Genomic DNA, 15,891 nt, shown 5'->3' with positions numbered 1-15,891 from the left:
GCGAGGCTGCAATGGGCAGGGCCGGGCCGGGCCGGGCCGGGCCGCGGGAGGCACAACAAAGATGGCGGCGGCCGGGGGCGGCGGCGGAGCGGGGCGGCGGCGGCTGTGGTGAGCGGCGCTGAGGGGCGGCCCCGGGGCCTCGCCCGCCCGCCCCTGACGGGCAGCGCCCGCCTCGGGCAGCTGGGGGTTATACCGGGGGGGGTCAGCGGCACCCGTGGGCGGCTGGGCGGTGAGGGGATCGTTGGTGTGGCCGTGTCGCCGTCGCCGTCCCGAGGAGGTGTTCCCGTCCCCTCGGCGGCGGCTGGTCCCGGCGCTGCACCTGCGGGAGGCTCGGGGGCGGCCAGCCCCGCTCCCCCTCCTGCTCCCTGAGAGGGTAGTGCCGGGACGAGAGTCCTTCGGGTCCTTCGTCTGCGGTGCTCTGCGTTTTAACGCGTTTTTACTGGAAAAGACGAGGTTATGTCAGAGATATACCCCCTTCTTAACCCCCCTCCCCCCCCCCCCCGCCCCTTCCATTACTTCCCCCCGATCCCCTTAAAATAAAACGGGATGCACGCACATCCTCATAATCACCTTACTTTATTCTCCAACATCCATAATTTCACAAGTATGACCGAGGTTTCCCTAAACGCATCGCTGCTCGTGGCTTTCCAGTATCCACGTTGCTTTCTCCAGCTGAATTATTTGGGCAAGATACTTACAGAAACGCCTTTCGTCGAAACACGTCCTACAGCGCTTCCCCCACCACACACCCGGCCCGTACCCATGCCGTGACCGTGGTACGTGGAGCAGCTGCACCTGTGCAGCCCGTCAATAACCAGCGTTGTGTGCACCCATTCAGGAGCAGGCAGAGCTGCCTGTGTGGAAAATGCTCTTTGTAAGGAGAACCGAAAGAATGTCTGACGGTATCGGCCCCCATTCAAGGGCACGAAACGTGAGCCGTTCTGCTCAGGTTCTGATAATTAAAATTGCATTTACTAGCTTGCGGTAGTGACACAGCGAGTGGCTGACCTATTATTCTTTGCTGAAAAGGGGAATTGTAAGTTGTATATCTGCTTTTTTTTTTAAAAAAAAAAAAAGTATCACAGAAGGTTTTTATGTGCGTGCAGATGTAGAGGCTTGTTGTCAAATTGTGGCAAATTACCTACACTCAAATAGAAAGATGGATGTATGCAAATTAAGTTGGTGAGATAAAGGAGGATCCCCCAAAATACTGTCCATTCTCACTCTGATTTCTTAACATTATAACTCGCTAGAAGATGGCTTGGTCAGGACTCTACAATACGTTGTTCTGTAGTCCTCTTCCATATCTTTAATTCATGCCCTGATATCTTTTTGTTTTATTGCAGGAGACACCAACAAATGGAACACAAATTGACTTAAGCCTACGTGAGGCTGGTGACACCGAATAAAGGGTAGGCAAAATTCACCTGTAACAATGTGCAACAGTATTAATAACAATGATAGTTGAGGGTACTTAGGTATGATATGAAAGAACATATTCATCTGGATACAAAAAGTGAACTAATGCTTGTAAATGACTTTGAAAGTGCAGGAGAATGTTTGTGATTAAACATGATCTTGAACTCAGAACTGAGTTTTTGTACGTCACCTTTGTTCTGAGTAGTAACTATGAGAAGACAAAGATATTCTTATTGGAAAAGTAGCACTGTAAGTGATTCTGATTATAATCTGCAGGAATAATAATAAAGCATTTCTACAAGGCTTCTTTCTGGCTTTGCTTATCATGTAGTCACTGCCCAACATGAGACTGCATTACAGTTGCTATGACTGAATTCCCCAGCTCTGGGTTTTCTGGAGCCAGTTGTTCACCAGAAAAAAGCATTCAAACTATCAGTGAGATAAATGTGTCTTTTCTGAGGTAGATAGAGTGGATGGAGTCTTTGACATACTTCTTTGGGAAATGTAGATGTTCTAATTAAATGTATAGAAGTAGCATGTTGGAACTTGTCTTCCAATATATATATATTTATGTATATGTAGTCAAATTTTGTTCTTAAAGCCTGTGGGGGTTGGGAAAAATAATGAACTTCTTTCCTTTTTTTTTCTTCCTTTCAGGGAAATTGGGGGAGCTGTGCTCTGTGCTTTCTTTCTGACGTAATGGGAGTACATATTTGAGCATGCTTGCTACTTAGCAGGAGAACTAAAGTTCAGGTACAATCCATTTTAAAATAAGAAAAAGCAAATCGAGCGGTGTCTTGTCGATGTTCATTATGTCATTTTATCCAATTTTATATAGTTCTTATGTTACTATTGCTGCACATTATTTCCACGCTAATACTTTTTAATGATCTTTAATGAGTTAAGAATTCTGAAAATAATATTCTTGTGGTTGTCAACTTATACATTTAGGCACAATACATGATAAAAGTAATCCCTCACTTTAAAAGTTGGTTTTATGATTGCATTCAAATTAAATGAAACTTGTGATTTGAAAATATTTTTCCTTCTAGGCACAAGAGGTTTTAAACTTAAAGAGTGAACATGGGTGAAAAGAAGCCAGAACCTTTGGACTTTGTAAAAGACTTTCAGGAATATCTTACACAGCAGACTCACCATGTAAATATGATTTCTGGATCAGTTAGTGGAGACAAGGAAGCGGAGACTCTTCAGGGAGGTAAGCTAATTTCAGTGCTATGATTATTTTTTTGAGAATGACTGCACTGTTTACATTCCAGATAATTATTCACGCTACTGCAGTTGTATGGAAACACTTCTAGGAGTAGTTTTCACATCAGAAAAGTTGTGTATGTACCTGTATCTTAATCAGGGCTTGTTCTCATACTTCTGTATATCTGACGAGCAAGGGCATACAGAAGCAGCGATGTTTGGCATATTCTCACAGCACAATAGCTAGTATCCCAGTGATTCTCTATTGAAATCTCTGTTGCGTTATTCACAGCTGGGACCGAAGGTGATCAGAATGGTCTGGATCATCCTTCTGTTGAAGTTTCACTGGATGAAAACTCAGGAATGTTAGTGGATGGGTTTGAAAGGACATTTGATGGAAAATTAAAGTGTCGATACTGCAACTATGCCAGCAAAGGAACAGCACGGCTCATAGAGCATATCAGAATTCATACAGGTATGCAATATTCTACGGTACTTTGCTGTGAGACATGGTGGTATTAGCTCAATGTTATGATTTGCATTGTGAGCAGCTGGCATCATCAAGCAGCGTGATAGTTCTAAAAGTTGTCCAAGAATTAGACCTACTTCTTTTTTTAATGCCCACTTAGCTTCATTGTTGCAGACTGCTGAATTTGAAGTAAGTATATATGGGAGTAAAGTTCAGCACAAACGCATCGATGCTTTTGAAGAGCCATAATGGTAACTTCTAGTTTTACCATGGTAATTAGAAGAGTTAGAAATGTCTATGCTGCCACATGTGGGCTGTTCTTTCTCTGTTGTTTAATTAGGAAAATATTCCTGTTTAGCACAACACTGTGGATGTGAGAGTACTAAATGTAGTAATATGAGTGAACTACTCAAGTGTGGGGTCATATCAAATAAGTCATTAAAGAGAGTAATAAAAATGTGGCTCGCTTAAGATCATTTGCCACTGTTGAGTTTCTAAAACTGGAAAGCAAAACTCACAATAAAGGTAAGAATACCCTGAAGTGTTTGTGAAGTTAGCTCTAACCTCTTGGCAGTTGAGAGAAAACAAGTGAAAGGGCCTTTTAAAGTCTGACTTTGGTGTCTACATAGTATGTTGCACTGATATGGAAGACTTTATGGCTACTAATTATGGTAATAAGGGGCTGGGGATGAAGTCACGTTCTGTTGTTACAGGTTTTCGGTCTGGTGTGTATATGGACTGTCCAAAACTTCTAACTCTCACTTCAAATGTGTTGTGTAGGAGACATCCTGGGAAACGCTTTGAAGGAAGCATATTGTAGTATCTTGGATGTAATCCTAAATCTCTTTAGGTACAGTTGTTGTTAGTCAGATGCTTGCTTTACTGTGAACCACAGGAACTCCCAGGATGTACTTTGGGGAAGTCAGTGCTACTTGCATGGTCCTCGAAGTGTTGACCTGTTTTTACAGGGCATAAGGGGATAGAAAATGGGAAGCAACTAGAAATCAAGAGTTCTGAGGTTCAGACTCTGAAAATCTTTTAAGTTATTCTCTTGTGAATTTTCACTTTCAAATTCCCAGTGGAAATTTTGTGTCCTTTCAGTAAGGGATAAAATACTGTGGTTTGTTTACCTATATTTGACACAGTGTTAAAGCAGGGCTTGCTGCCCACCTGGAAAGCAGCAAAGTGTTTTGGAACTCTTTTTTTTTGGCAACAGTTTTTGATAAAGCAGTTACAGCTTCACCTGCTATTTGCCTCAGATGGTATGCGGACAATGAGAGATTTTTCTTCCAACGGCTTTAGTCTGTGCAGTGCTATTTCTGGGCTTGTTCAACAAGGATCATGTAGTAGGAGCAACTGTAGCAGTTTAGGATGACAAATGGTATTTAAAGATGCAGAGGTAACATCAACTTTAAAATTTCATGTCTTTTCAGTAGTGTATAGCTATTGCCATCTAAAAGCTTGCATCTCTAAGCCCCTGGTCAGTTGTCAACACGAACAGATGGACTGCTAGAGCTGTGATGGGAAACATAAATTGCTGCTAGAAGATGTTGGTATTGTATCATGTGTTTGCTGATTCTTGAGGTGTCTTTAATGGCTTGATATGCATGGGGTTCCTCAAACGATGACCGAAATAACGTGTTGTTACTTAATGTTAAATATCATACATCTTTGCTGTACCAAACAGCAAAAATTAGGTTTTCTTAAGTATCAGAATACAGATAAAGCTACAGTGCCAGCATTCCTTCTTATACCCTAGGAAGTTGCCTACCTTTTTTACACGCTTAGATCTTAGGTGAATTTCTGTTCTCAAAATGCCTTCTTATCCTGCTGCTATTTTAGGGAGTAGAGATCACTTAGTGCCTTGAGCTGGCAGAACAGTACCTGCTACGGAACATGATCATTTCAGTAGAAGTTGTAGTATACAAAAGCAAGAAAGGTTCCAATTAAAAACTGTGATGCTGAGAAACATCCTCAAAAATTTTTGACCCAGTGGTAATTATTCAGAAGCAAGCCTTCCTTTTATCAGGAAAACCCTTTTTAGTGTGAAGCATAGTATTTTGGGTTTGTGTCTTGGCTAACATCTCAAGTTGTAGTATATGGTATTTGTTAGCATTATCCCAAACCCGAACTTTGGTTAGTAAGAAAGACAAACAGCCTTTAAAACTAGCACTACTTTGTAGCCTGTTTTTTGCTTCATATAAAATGGTGGCTCTGAATTCAAGTTTTGGGAAACGGGAAGAGCGGAGCTTTACGTGTGGGATGTCTGTTGTTTCAGTGCTCCTGCAAGCGTTGTCGGTATTGGAGAGTATATGCACGACTCATTTGATCAAGCAAACCTTCACAAAGGCCCTAGGAAAAGACAGTTGACTTGAAGATATGCGTTGCTGTACTACAAAGTCATGAAGTATGAATGTGTTTCAGTTTCAGAAAGCTAACTAGCAGTGAGAGAGGGATACAGGGGATATCAGCCTACTGTACATCAAAGAGATTCTGCAATTTGGATGCATCTTCACACAGGGAATGCTTTATAAACAGAACACTGGTACAAACATTTCCGATACCTAGTGAAACACCAGTGGCTCCCTGGTTCACTTCCCTCTGCCAGTCTGCTCACTTTTATAATACAGACAAGAATCTGGGGTTGCCAGAGAGAACTTGTTCTGCATTGTGTATCCTTTGCTTTTTTAACAATATGTGTGATATCCTTAATTTTAATACTGCACTGCATGGTGTCCTGGTGGCAAGGCTGTTTTACTGTTACCTTTAATGGCTCTTCCAGAAAGCCGCGCTTTGTTTTGTTGTACACAGCCAGGGGACTCCAGAAAAAGGAAGGTTGTTCTTTGTTTTGTTTTGTTTGTTTCCACTTAAGGGCAAGGAGATCCAAGACCTGAGTGTGGTTTTGCTCAGAAGCATGGTGAGGAAGCATGGCAAAGGGCTAAGACATGGATTGCATGGACTATAAAAGCTCAGAGTGAGTGAATCAGCATTATAATAGGGAAGTGGTAGCTGACCAGTAGGCTCAGAGTGATGTAAGTAAACAGATGATGCATCCTGGATAACATGCAAGTGCAGTGAGCTATCTGCTAAAGCAATTACGGCGCAGGCACGATCACACAACCATTACTGAGTGTAACTTAGAGCAGAATTAAATTCACACAGAGTCTAACAGCAGTACGATTAGTAGTTCAGGAGCTGTGTTGTATTAAGGGTTTGTGACATGGGATGCAAATCTTTTCCTGTGGAGTGAAAAAAGAACTTGTCGATGTGAGTTGCCTTTCTGAATACAGGGAGTTTCTTTTCATTACATCATTGTCTGTACCAGTCTTTACATATGTGTCTGAGTATATGTATATGCTTATCAGAAAATCGTAGTTTCAGTTGGTGCAGAGTAGCACAGAAATCTTTCTTGCCTCTTGAAGAGCCAATGATGTACAAAAAAAAAATAATCCTCTTGGTTGTGATAAATCGTTAGCTACGGGATTCTTTTTGAAAATTCAGTTCTTGTGTGTATGCATGTATACGTGGATTATTTAGATAATGATTTCAGAATGTTTAAAAGTAGAAATGTTTGGAAGATAGCAAAAGAATACCCTCCTTCATTGTTTAAACACAGTTACCAGTAAGAAAAGCACAATACAGACATTACTGTAGCTTACTGCTTGTGTGCTTTAAAGGTGAGGTGGAGTTTGGATCTAGTGAGAGCACCACACAGACATCACTGCATTCAGTGCTCGGCATTGTTGCTGCAATTCCTACTCAGGTTACCTGTTATGCTCGTTCTGCTCACAGTTTTTTGATGCTCTCTCACTTGGGAGAGGCAGACATGTCTAATTTCACTCCACTCTTCCACCAAATACCCAGCTAAAGTCAAGACTAGCTGCAGTTCTGAAGCTGCATTTGAACTATTTGATTAGCAGCTCACAGTTAGCTACTTTCTGTTCCATGAAAAGCCTTTTTCAGTGAGATGCTCTAGTATCTGTTTTAATTTTCCAGGTGAGAAGCCACACAGATGCCATTTGTGCCCCTTTGCATCAGCTTATGAACGCCATCTGGAAGCACACATGCGATCACATACCGGTGAAAAACCGTACAAGTGTGAGTTGTGTTCCTTCCGCTGCAGTGACAGAAGCAACTTATCTCACCACCGGAGGCGCAAACATAAAATGGTGCCTATCAAGGGTACAAGGTCTTCCCTAAGCAGCAAGAAAATGTGGGGGGTTTTGCAGAAGAAGACCAGCAACTTGGGGTACAGCAGAAGAGCATTAATTAATTTGAGCCCACCTTCCATGGTGGTTCAGAAACCGGACTACCTTAACGATTTTACTCATGAAATCCCAAATATCCAGACTGAAGCATATGAGAGCATGACAAAACCATCCCAGAGCAGCGGGTTGCCAAGAGATCCACAAGACCTTATGGTAGATAATCCTTTAAACCAGCTATCTACGCTAGCCGGACAGTTATCTAGCTTGCCGCCTGAAAACCAAAATCCAGCCTCTCCCGATGTTGTTTCCTGTCAAGATGAAAAGCCTTTCATGATACAGCAGCCTACTGCACCTGCAGTCGTTTCAGCTGTGTCAGCAAATATTCCTCAAAGTTCATCTCCAACCAGCCCTGATCCCCGGCCCACACACAATCAGAGGAACTACAGCCCGGTGGCAGGGCCGAGCAGCGATCGCAGTGCCCACACCAGTACTCCCAGTATAAGCAACAGCCAACCAAGTACTCCAGCTCCCACCCTGCCGGTTCAGGACCCTCAGCTTCTGCATCACTGCCAGCACTGTGACATGTACTTTGCGGACAATATCCTTTATACGATTCACATGGGGTGTCACGGATTTGAAAATCCCTTTCAGTGCAACATATGCGGGTGCAAGTGTAAAAATAAGTATGACTTTGCTTGCCATTTTGCAAGAGGACAACATAATCAACATTGAGAACATGCTTTCGTTTATTTTTTTTTTTAACATATGACAATATATTTTTCATACTTGCTGAAGGAAAGCTTGCACGTTCCCATAAGGAATCTTCACGTTAAACAATTGGAAAAAGGAGGCAAACCTATTTCTTTGTTGTCATAAAACTTGCCAGAGGAGTTTTGTATAACATGTGGTTGTTATTTTATATGCAGCCTTTCAAAAAAAAAAAAAAAAGGAAAAAGCAAGTGAAGGTGTTACAAGAGTTGGAATGCATTAAGTTGTTGTGGTTGCTAAATTTAAGTTGCTTGCACTTAAAATCCCAATAAACATTCTACAGCTGTAGAAGCAGAGCACGTGTCCCGAATGGATGCAATTATGAGATTATTTACTAGGCAAGATAAAATGTTAACCATTAACTATGAAGGGTGAATGCAATGACACGTGGTTACTTTGGAGACATACTTATCCTTAAAAATGTAGCTACTATCAAGCTGAAATCACAAACAGAAGCAAGTTTCATGTACAAATTCAATTTAAAAGCTAACTTTAATCCGATTGAGGTTAGTATGTTTCTGCTTAGTATAGCCCAAACTTTTCATGCTAGGGCTCAAACTATTATTTTTAAGACACCTCACAAAGCTAGAATGTAAAGGTTATTGTGGATTAAACTGGTAGGAAAAAAAACAGCCTGGCATTCACTAGTTTTATAAAGAAAAATTAAACATGACAACTTATTTTAAACTACACTTACCAAAATTTTATGTCCTTTTTAAAAGGAGGTAGTTCTTCAAAGACAGTCATAATAAAGAGCTCGTAGAACCAACACAGATTCAGAGAGACTTTAACTGCCTTAAACTAATTTGTACACATATTTAAAATTTGCACAATTAGTCTTCTGTCTTGCTGATAGGAGTTCTAATAGAAACAAGAGGTTTACAAATTAAAAGTAGTTTGTTCAGTTTTATCTTGGGCTAAGCTACAACTGGTAGGTTGCATATATGTTTGAAAGTCTGGAATCGAGGTTATTGTATACTTCAGCTAACTTGGAAGTCAGTTTGTCTTGTCCCCTCCTAAATTTGTTACCCTTTTGGTGTCCTAGAAAACAGGGGAAGAGGTTGTGCATTGTTTTTTTTTGTTGTTACTTTTTTTTAAACAGGTCATGTAGTAGGCAGGCACAGGAATACTGGTTGGCTACATTTGGAGTCGTTGTGATTAATACTGTAGGTGGCAAATGGTCACTAAAGGTGTACACAAAGCCCATTGCACGTCTATTTTTTTTTAATTCTGTACATCTTACTTTAGAAGCACCTAGGCTAATGGAGAGGCACTTTAATATAAACCTAAATAAATCATCCTTCTAAAATTAATAAAAGCTCTTGATATGCTACATAGGAATTTGTAATGTTTCAAAAAAGGGAAGAACTGTTACTTTTCCCATATTTAGACATGCACTTTTACCTTAGTTTGTCTTACCTGAGACAAATTAAAGCTTCCCTGATATTCTCCTTTTACTATCAGCAAAATATGTCAGAAAATATAATTTGTTAAAAGTAGGAAGAAGATTTAATGAATGTTCTGGAAGTCAGAGGCTGCAATCTGAATAGCAAATGTTTGGCTTATTCAGATTTGTATTGTCATGGGAGCTAAAGCTCCAATGGAAGAATTTACAATGATTTCAGTGTAAGATCAATATGCAGGAAAAAATATGCTTCTGAAAATGTTGGCATTGGAAGTAATTTTCAGTTGAATGAAGTAGAAATTTGGGAGCTGAATACACCTCTCTACATCTTATTTATCTGCTGTTGCATTTTCCATGCTGAACTAGTTGAAGGAACTGGATTCTTGTCCACACCTAGTTAAGGGGATTAGAAATACTCCGTTTCCATATTTCCAAGGCAGAGAAGGTTAAGGATAACACGCTGTCACCCCTAAAAATGTTTTGTTTTCTGGTTTGTGTAACTGAGAATATAATTTCCGTTTTACATAATGACATTCTTTATAATCCCCTGTACGGGGTCTGGCTGGGATGTTAACTTTCTCAGCAGCAGACACAACACTGGTGTGATACCACTGCTGTTCTAGCTACAAGTGCAGAGCGCAGCACTGTATGGGCTGCTGCAGGGAAAGCTAACATCCCAGCCAGACCCAGTACATCCCCTAATATCCCTTTGTCGCTTTATACTTTTAAAATTTATTTTCAGAAGGAAAACAGCAATCCTGTATGCAGAAACTGATATGCAGAGGACTTGGAGTCATCTACTTGCATGTCTTTTTGCATTTTAAAGACTACAGTAAAGTTGACTAAATGAAATTTAGTTGGAATTTACTGCTCCTGTACAGATTTTGTAACAAGACCCTTCCAATCAAAGAATAATGTAGAAGTGATAAATCTTTTGATCACATTTCCACAATCAACAATCTAAATTTGGCTAAAATACAGCATTAGTACCCCAAACGTTGAAGACCGTTACAGTTAGTAATTTATAGCGGCCATTTTCCTTGCCTTTTGACAGATGGTGTAAACTTTTATCCCTAGGTTTTAGCAGCTACAAGGAAGCTTCTCAAATTGTGTTGCTACAAGGAATAACTTCCAATTCTGAATAACGCAGATGGCAACAGCTAAGTTATCTTTGGTTCGTGGCTCCAGTCCTTTCCCTCTAGATACCGGTAGGGAAATGAACTCCAACGTGCACAAATGTTGAGGTTTCGTTCTCCCATTCTTTACACCACTTCTGATCTATTAGGATTTTCATTGGCAATGCCCCTAAATGTTACAGACTTTTGGTGTAGGCTGATGACTTGGTGATTTAGCAAAAATGACTTGTGAACTATAATTCCCCTGAAAGAAATTTTAGGTGGGAGAACAGTTAAGTCGCTAACAGAAGGAGCTGCTAGCAAGAGGAAGCCTGCATGGCGTTACTGAAAAGGGGATCTGTTGAGGGGGAACATGTTCTTAGTAATAGAACTTGTTAGGGAAAAAAAAAGAACCCCAAACCTTGCAAACTGTTACGTAGCAGTATTTTAATACTGCTGACTTAATATTGTTGTTTCTACTTTGAATTTCCCAAGGAAAAGAAAACTATCTTGAACATCTGAAAACTGAACAATTAACAGAAACATTTTTCCTCCCTTCTGTGTACAAGCTCCAGTTTGCACAGGGGTGGTTCGTAGGCAGCAGCAGGCTTTAGTGTTCACTGCTTGATCCTCCGCCAGATCTGTGGGGTGGATCCCTGTTACCTGCTTAGTCCTTCACAGAGAGCCAGCTTCTGGACTAGGATCCCTAGTTTTTCAACCTAATAGTGGGTGTTCAGTTGTGCCAAACAGTACCCTGACTGATTTACCCTGATTTAATTCCTTCCAACTACTGAGTAGGTTTGGAAGGTGTATTTTCGTATTAGTTTTTCGTAACGCTGTACATACTATTTACTACAATTTAAAGAGCAGAATTAGTACTGGAAATTTGTTTTAGGGTATTATGATCCTGACAGTTCCCATGCACAGGTAGGCCTTATTCATTCAGAGTCAGTGTCAGGATCCGTGGGATCAAGTCCTCAGCAGGACTTCCCACATTGAGTTCTCTGTGCTACACTGCATTAACTTAAACAAAATAAATAAATAATCCTTGTATTATCAGGTGGTGATTAGATCTTTACTTGTATTAGCAGGGAAGTTTGGGAATGAGCTAATTTTTTTTCCATAGTTTGTTAAATTTTGTAGTTGAAAAACATTAACTTTGTGAGTTTTTTGTTTTTATTGTAATAGATTGTTTTATAGATTTGTTGACATTTTTAACATGCACTATTTATAGCACTCTTAACACAGATTTAGTATTTTGAGAAGGAATATTCCAATGAACACGCAAATATTAGATTGAGTATCTTGGTAGATTATCTCAGTTAATACTCTTAAACCTCAGTTAATACTTCTATCAACTGTGAAGCAGCTAATAGGGAATAATAATAGTTGTTTTTTCACAGATACAATGTTTAGATAAAGTTAATTTTGACATAAAATGTTGATTGGCATTTTTATATAAAAACTAAAGACGGGTTCCAACATTGTTTCCTAGCAAAATGATCTGTTGCTATTTGTTCTGTTACAGAATGTTTTGGGGTTTTGCTTGTTTGCTTTTTATTTCTTTTTGACGAAGGGAATGTAATTTAGAAGTCTTCACTGGCAAGTTTTCTATTAATTTTAAGCTTCTTTGAAAATCTACAGCAAATGGATGTTCTGCTGCAGGGAAATCGATCCCCTGCTGAAGCATTTTTCATTGAGCAATCTTTATGTATGTGCTTCTGAGTACCTGCTTTGTTAATAATATGTATTTCAATGTAAAGAGCATATTTTGTATGCAAAACCGAAACCTGTTAGAGTTGTATTTTACAATTTTATTGTGTAGTGAATGTTTTCAGAAGACAAGGTTAATTCTGAAATAACTTGACTATATCTAGTGCAGTTCATGTTGTGGAGCTTTGCTTTTGTAAGATAAGAATAAAATAACAATTTCTAATTAAGTTAGTGATTATGCTATAGTAATTCTTCTCAACAGCTGGAACTGGTGAACTGCTCGTGTGCGACTTAGGTCATCTAAGGTATGGCAGTAAGCTTTTGAGTAAGCAAGGGACAGTACATTTATGTTTGTCTGCTTAATTGAAGATACTTGATTTCAGAACTGAACCAGGGCACTTGTTAGGCTTTTCCACTGTTCATCTTTCTCATTTGTTCATGGAGCCAGGTCTCCATCCAAGCTGCTCTTCAAAAGCACAGCTGGATGATGTTCTGAGAAAGCTGATTGTTGGTCCTACTTTGAGGGAAGCTGATGACTTCTAGGTGTTCCTCCCAAGCTAAACTTCTTGACTCTGTGAAATTTAAACCCTATGGATGGCTTGTTGTTGGCTTGCCCTCTGAAGTTGAACACAGTGTGCTAGCTTGTTTCTGTTCTATAACATGGGGGCAGGAGTTACAGACAGCTTCCTTCTCTGGAGGCTTGAGCTCTCAGATATTTTTAGCAGTACTGCTAAAACAGTATTATGTTTTTAATCTTTTTATTCTTAAAAGCAATCCATCACTATGTCATTATTTTAAAAGATACTGTCATTATTTTAAAATATATTTATTAACTACACTGGTTGCCTCACGTTGGAATGAAGAAAATACACTTGTTGCAGGGTCAAAAGAGTGATTTTGTTGGCCAGTTTGATTTTTCAGATGAGTTTCTTGCCGCAAATCTTCCAAAAACGCTGCTTTGAGTTTGTTGAGTTCTTCTGCCAAGCTCTTCATCTCACTTGGAAGCACGTTTTTATCTTAAAGAAAATGAAAGCCAACATCTTTATGTTAATTTTTAAAAATAGCATTTACAGACTTTGGCTCATATTCTCCAAGTAACTGTGACAAGACTTCTGATGGATACTGCCTCAGTCACACCTGCAGGGCTGGAATTCCACTTTGAGGGAATTCCACAGGTTTAGTCTTACATTGCCAGCTAGCACCTACCATATACTTCACATACCTTTTGCCTCCTTCATTGTTTGAGAGATGACTCGTCGGCATGTCTGATCAGCTTGATGGACAGTACTAGCAGCACAGGCCACTCGATCTGCTTCCTAGCCACAATGGCCAAGAAAGTGAGAACACATGCAAACATGTTAAATTCATTTAGATTGTGACCAGCTTTTGAAGTACTCACTCTTCAAAGGCAAGTAACGTGAACACTAACTCAGTGTCCTGCAAGGTCCACACCTGCTCCTTTCAATTCTGAGGCAGAGTGTGACGGTCAGACACACACAAGTGACATTAAGAAGTGAACTTTATTTTTCTAAGTGTGACTTGTCAGCTCCAACAGGCATTCCTGTTACTGCTGTAGAATATACAACAGTATGCTTAAAAGTAGTTCAGACTTGATCTTAGAGGCCTTTTCCAACCTAAATGATTATGTACATGGCTTTGCAATCAACTGCTATAGATCAATCTCAATTTTTGTCACTGTGGTGATCTGAGTACAATTCACACATAAATTCATTTACTATCATCTGAAAGAGCTGTGACTTTTAAGACAAGCACTTCTACCTTCTGCTCAGTATTTTCTTCATTTTGCTTCACTGGATTTTCCAAAGCAGTGGCCAGCAAATTAATTATCTCTGCACTAAGAAAAAAAAAAAAAAAAGGAATAGAGAAAAACATTCATCAAAGTTTTGCTGCAGATTTTGAAGATTTTTCTTTTGTTTTGTAATGACACCTCATGGCAGAGAAAACTGCAAATTTTCAGTTAAGCTCAGGAGGCAGTGAGATAATCTTAGATAGCAAGTTAGATGAAAAACAATTACAAGTAAAACCACAGCCACAACCTCCAGTCTTAATGTTTCAGACAACGTGCATGAATTCTCAACAGACTGGAAATTGACTTAACTTTTGTGTTAACTTCATGAAGAAGGATGGCTGTGAGTTCCCAACAACTGACGTGTGTCGTGTGCAACTTCCAAAGATTGCCACACGGAGTGTTTTTTTTTTAATATTGCTTAGATTCAGTAAAAAAGCCTGCTTGTGGAAACAGAACTCACTAAAAGCCCTTCATCAATACCGCATCATACTCGTCCTCTGAGGGGCATTCAGAACTTTTCAGAACCAGGCTGTTCTGCTCCCAGCTGTATTTGTTGGGGTCTGGCAGTTCTATTCTTGTTGCCATCAGCCGTATCGTCTCGTCGGGGACCGGGTGACTCCTCAGGCGATTCCTCTGCAAGCACAGCTCCAGCGGGCACTCCAGAAATAACTGGCAGAAGCTCTGGGAATCTACAAGACGATAAAGGGAGAATTTTACCTTTAGGGCTGTGCAAGAAGTAATTTCTGAGAGAAGAGCTCTGTGAGCGCCAGCAGTTTCTCCTAACCCAACAACACAACCTTAGGACGCCGCAGCAAGCCAGGGCCGCTACAGCAGCCTGCATTTTGCCCCAAAAGCCGACAACGAAGCGCGATTACACTTGCGAGCCAGCTGGTACACCTCGTATCGCATGCTCCGGTAGTAGAAGTTGTCATCCAGGACGATGCAGAGCGGCCTGAGGGCGGCCCCCGGCTCCAGCGGCCCCCGCTCGGCGCAGGCCGGCGGCCCCCCCAGGAGGCGCTCCAGCTGCCTCAGCACCTCCCGCCGCCGCCGCTTCCAGCCGGGCTCCGGCGGGCCGGGGGCCTCCGGCGGGATCAGCTCGTCGTAGGCCAGCACGGCGCAGTCCCAGCCCTGGCGGGGCGGCAGGAGGCGGAGCAGGGCCCGGCTCAGCGTGGACTTGCCGGCGGCCGGCAGCCCGCACAGCAGGCACAGCACCACACGGCCGCCGCCCGGCCGCTCCATCGGGCCCCGCTGCCCGGAGCAGGAGCAGGGTTGGGTGTCCCCGGCCCTACCGGCGTCCTCTGGCGGCTCGGAGGACCGGGGAAGGAAATGGGAGGAGAAATGAGGGTTTTGGGAGCGGCAGGGCAAGGCAGGTGCTGCCGCTGTCAGCGGCGTATTACCCACGCGGACGCTGGTGATTTGTTTTAAACTATGTTAATGTAGCACCTAAACGATAGGGATGTTTCACTCGGGATTCTGAGGAATCACAGAATCGCTGAAGGTTGAGGTCGGAAGGGACCTGCAGGGACCACCTAGTCCAACCCCCTGCGCAAGCAGGGTCACCCAGAGCATGTTGCACAGGATCACATCCAGGCGGGTTCTGAATATCTCCAAAGAAGGAGACCCCACAACCTCTCTCTCTTAAGAAAGAAATCTGACTTCCCTGGAAGATGTGCCTTGCCAATGCAGATTTTTTGCCCAGAATGGGTCTGGGGTCCTTTTGACCATTTCCCCTGCAAAATGACCAGCTAAAGGACTAGAAACACTTGTGCAAGATG

The 15,891-nt window shown here is 41.5% G+C and overlaps 2 protein-coding genes across 4 annotated transcripts; one reads left to right on the top strand and one right to left on the bottom strand.

Moving 5' to 3' along the window:
• The first annotated feature begins 78 nt into the window (after positions 1-78).
• On the top strand, positions 79-8,415 carry IKZF5 (IKAROS family zinc finger 5). Of its 3 annotated transcripts, XM_035329425.1 has the most exons (7): positions 79-108; positions 1,347-1,412; positions 2,077-2,172; positions 2,472-2,635; positions 2,921-3,103; positions 5,970-6,071; positions 7,094-8,415. In XM_035329425.1, exons 4-7 carry the CDS (start codon positions 2,503-2,505, stop codon positions 8,035-8,037), a joined length of 1,362 nt encoding a protein of 453 aa, XP_035185316.1. In that variant the 5' UTR covers positions 79-108; positions 1,347-1,412; positions 2,077-2,172; positions 2,472-2,502; the 3' UTR covers positions 8,038-8,415. The 3 variants fall into 3 exon arrangements, with proteins under 3 accessions (XP_035185316.1, XP_035185317.1, XP_035185318.1); XM_035329426.1 differs by lacking the exon at positions 5,970-6,071; XM_035329427.1 differs by lacking the exons at positions 2,921-3,103; positions 5,970-6,071.
• A 3,008-nt stretch (positions 8,416-11,423) lies between these two features.
• On the bottom strand, positions 11,424-15,392 carry PSTK (phosphoseryl-tRNA kinase). Its single transcript, XM_035329434.1, has 5 exons — positions 14,992-15,392; positions 14,577-14,805; positions 14,086-14,161; positions 13,529-13,622; positions 11,424-13,322 (listed from the first exon to the last, which is right to left on the bottom strand). Exons 1-5 carry the CDS (start codon positions 15,353-15,355, stop codon positions 13,117-13,119), a joined length of 969 nt encoding a protein of 322 aa, XP_035185325.1. The 5' UTR covers positions 15,356-15,392; the 3' UTR covers positions 11,424-13,116.
• Positions 15,393-15,891: the final 499 nt, after the last annotated feature.

This window comes from Oxyura jamaicensis, chromosome 6 (assembly GCF_011077185.1).
Source record: "Oxyura jamaicensis isolate SHBP4307 breed ruddy duck chromosome 6, BPBGC_Ojam_1.0, whole genome shotgun sequence".
NCBI classification, from domain to species: Eukaryota; Metazoa; Chordata; class Aves; order Anseriformes; family Anatidae; genus Oxyura; species Oxyura jamaicensis.
This window is presented reverse-complemented; position numbering and strand designations above follow the sequence as displayed.

What these genes read in the sequence shown, in the direction of transcription:
- PSTK (XM_035329434.1), bottom strand. Translation starts at nt 15,355, where the DNA reads ATGGAGCGGCCGGGCGGCGGCCGTGTGGTGCTGTGCCTGCTGTGCGGG. An exon ending in GTACCAGCTGGCTCGCAAGT is followed by an intron (nt 14,806 to 14,991) that starts GTAATCGCGCTT and finishes ATCGTCTTGTAG; the next exon opens with ATTCCCAGAGCTTCTGCCAG. An exon ending in AACAATGAAGGAGGCAAAAG is followed by an intron (nt 13,323 to 13,528) that starts GTATGTGAAGTA and finishes ATTTTCTTTAAG; the next exon opens with ATAAAAACGTGCTTCCAAGT.
- IKZF5 (XM_035329425.1), top strand. Translation starts at nt 2,503, where the DNA reads ATGGGTGAAAAGAAGCCAGAACCTTTGGACTTTGTAAAAGACTTTCAG. An exon ending in AGCGGAGACTCTTCAGGGAG is followed by an intron (nt 2,636 to 2,920) that starts GTAAGCTAATTT and finishes CGTTATTCACAG; the next exon opens with CTGGGACCGAAGGTGATCAG. An exon ending in ATGGACTATAAAAGCTCAGA is followed by an intron (nt 6,072 to 7,093) that starts GTGAGTGAATCA and finishes TTAATTTTCCAG; the next exon opens with GTGAGAAGCCACACAGATGC.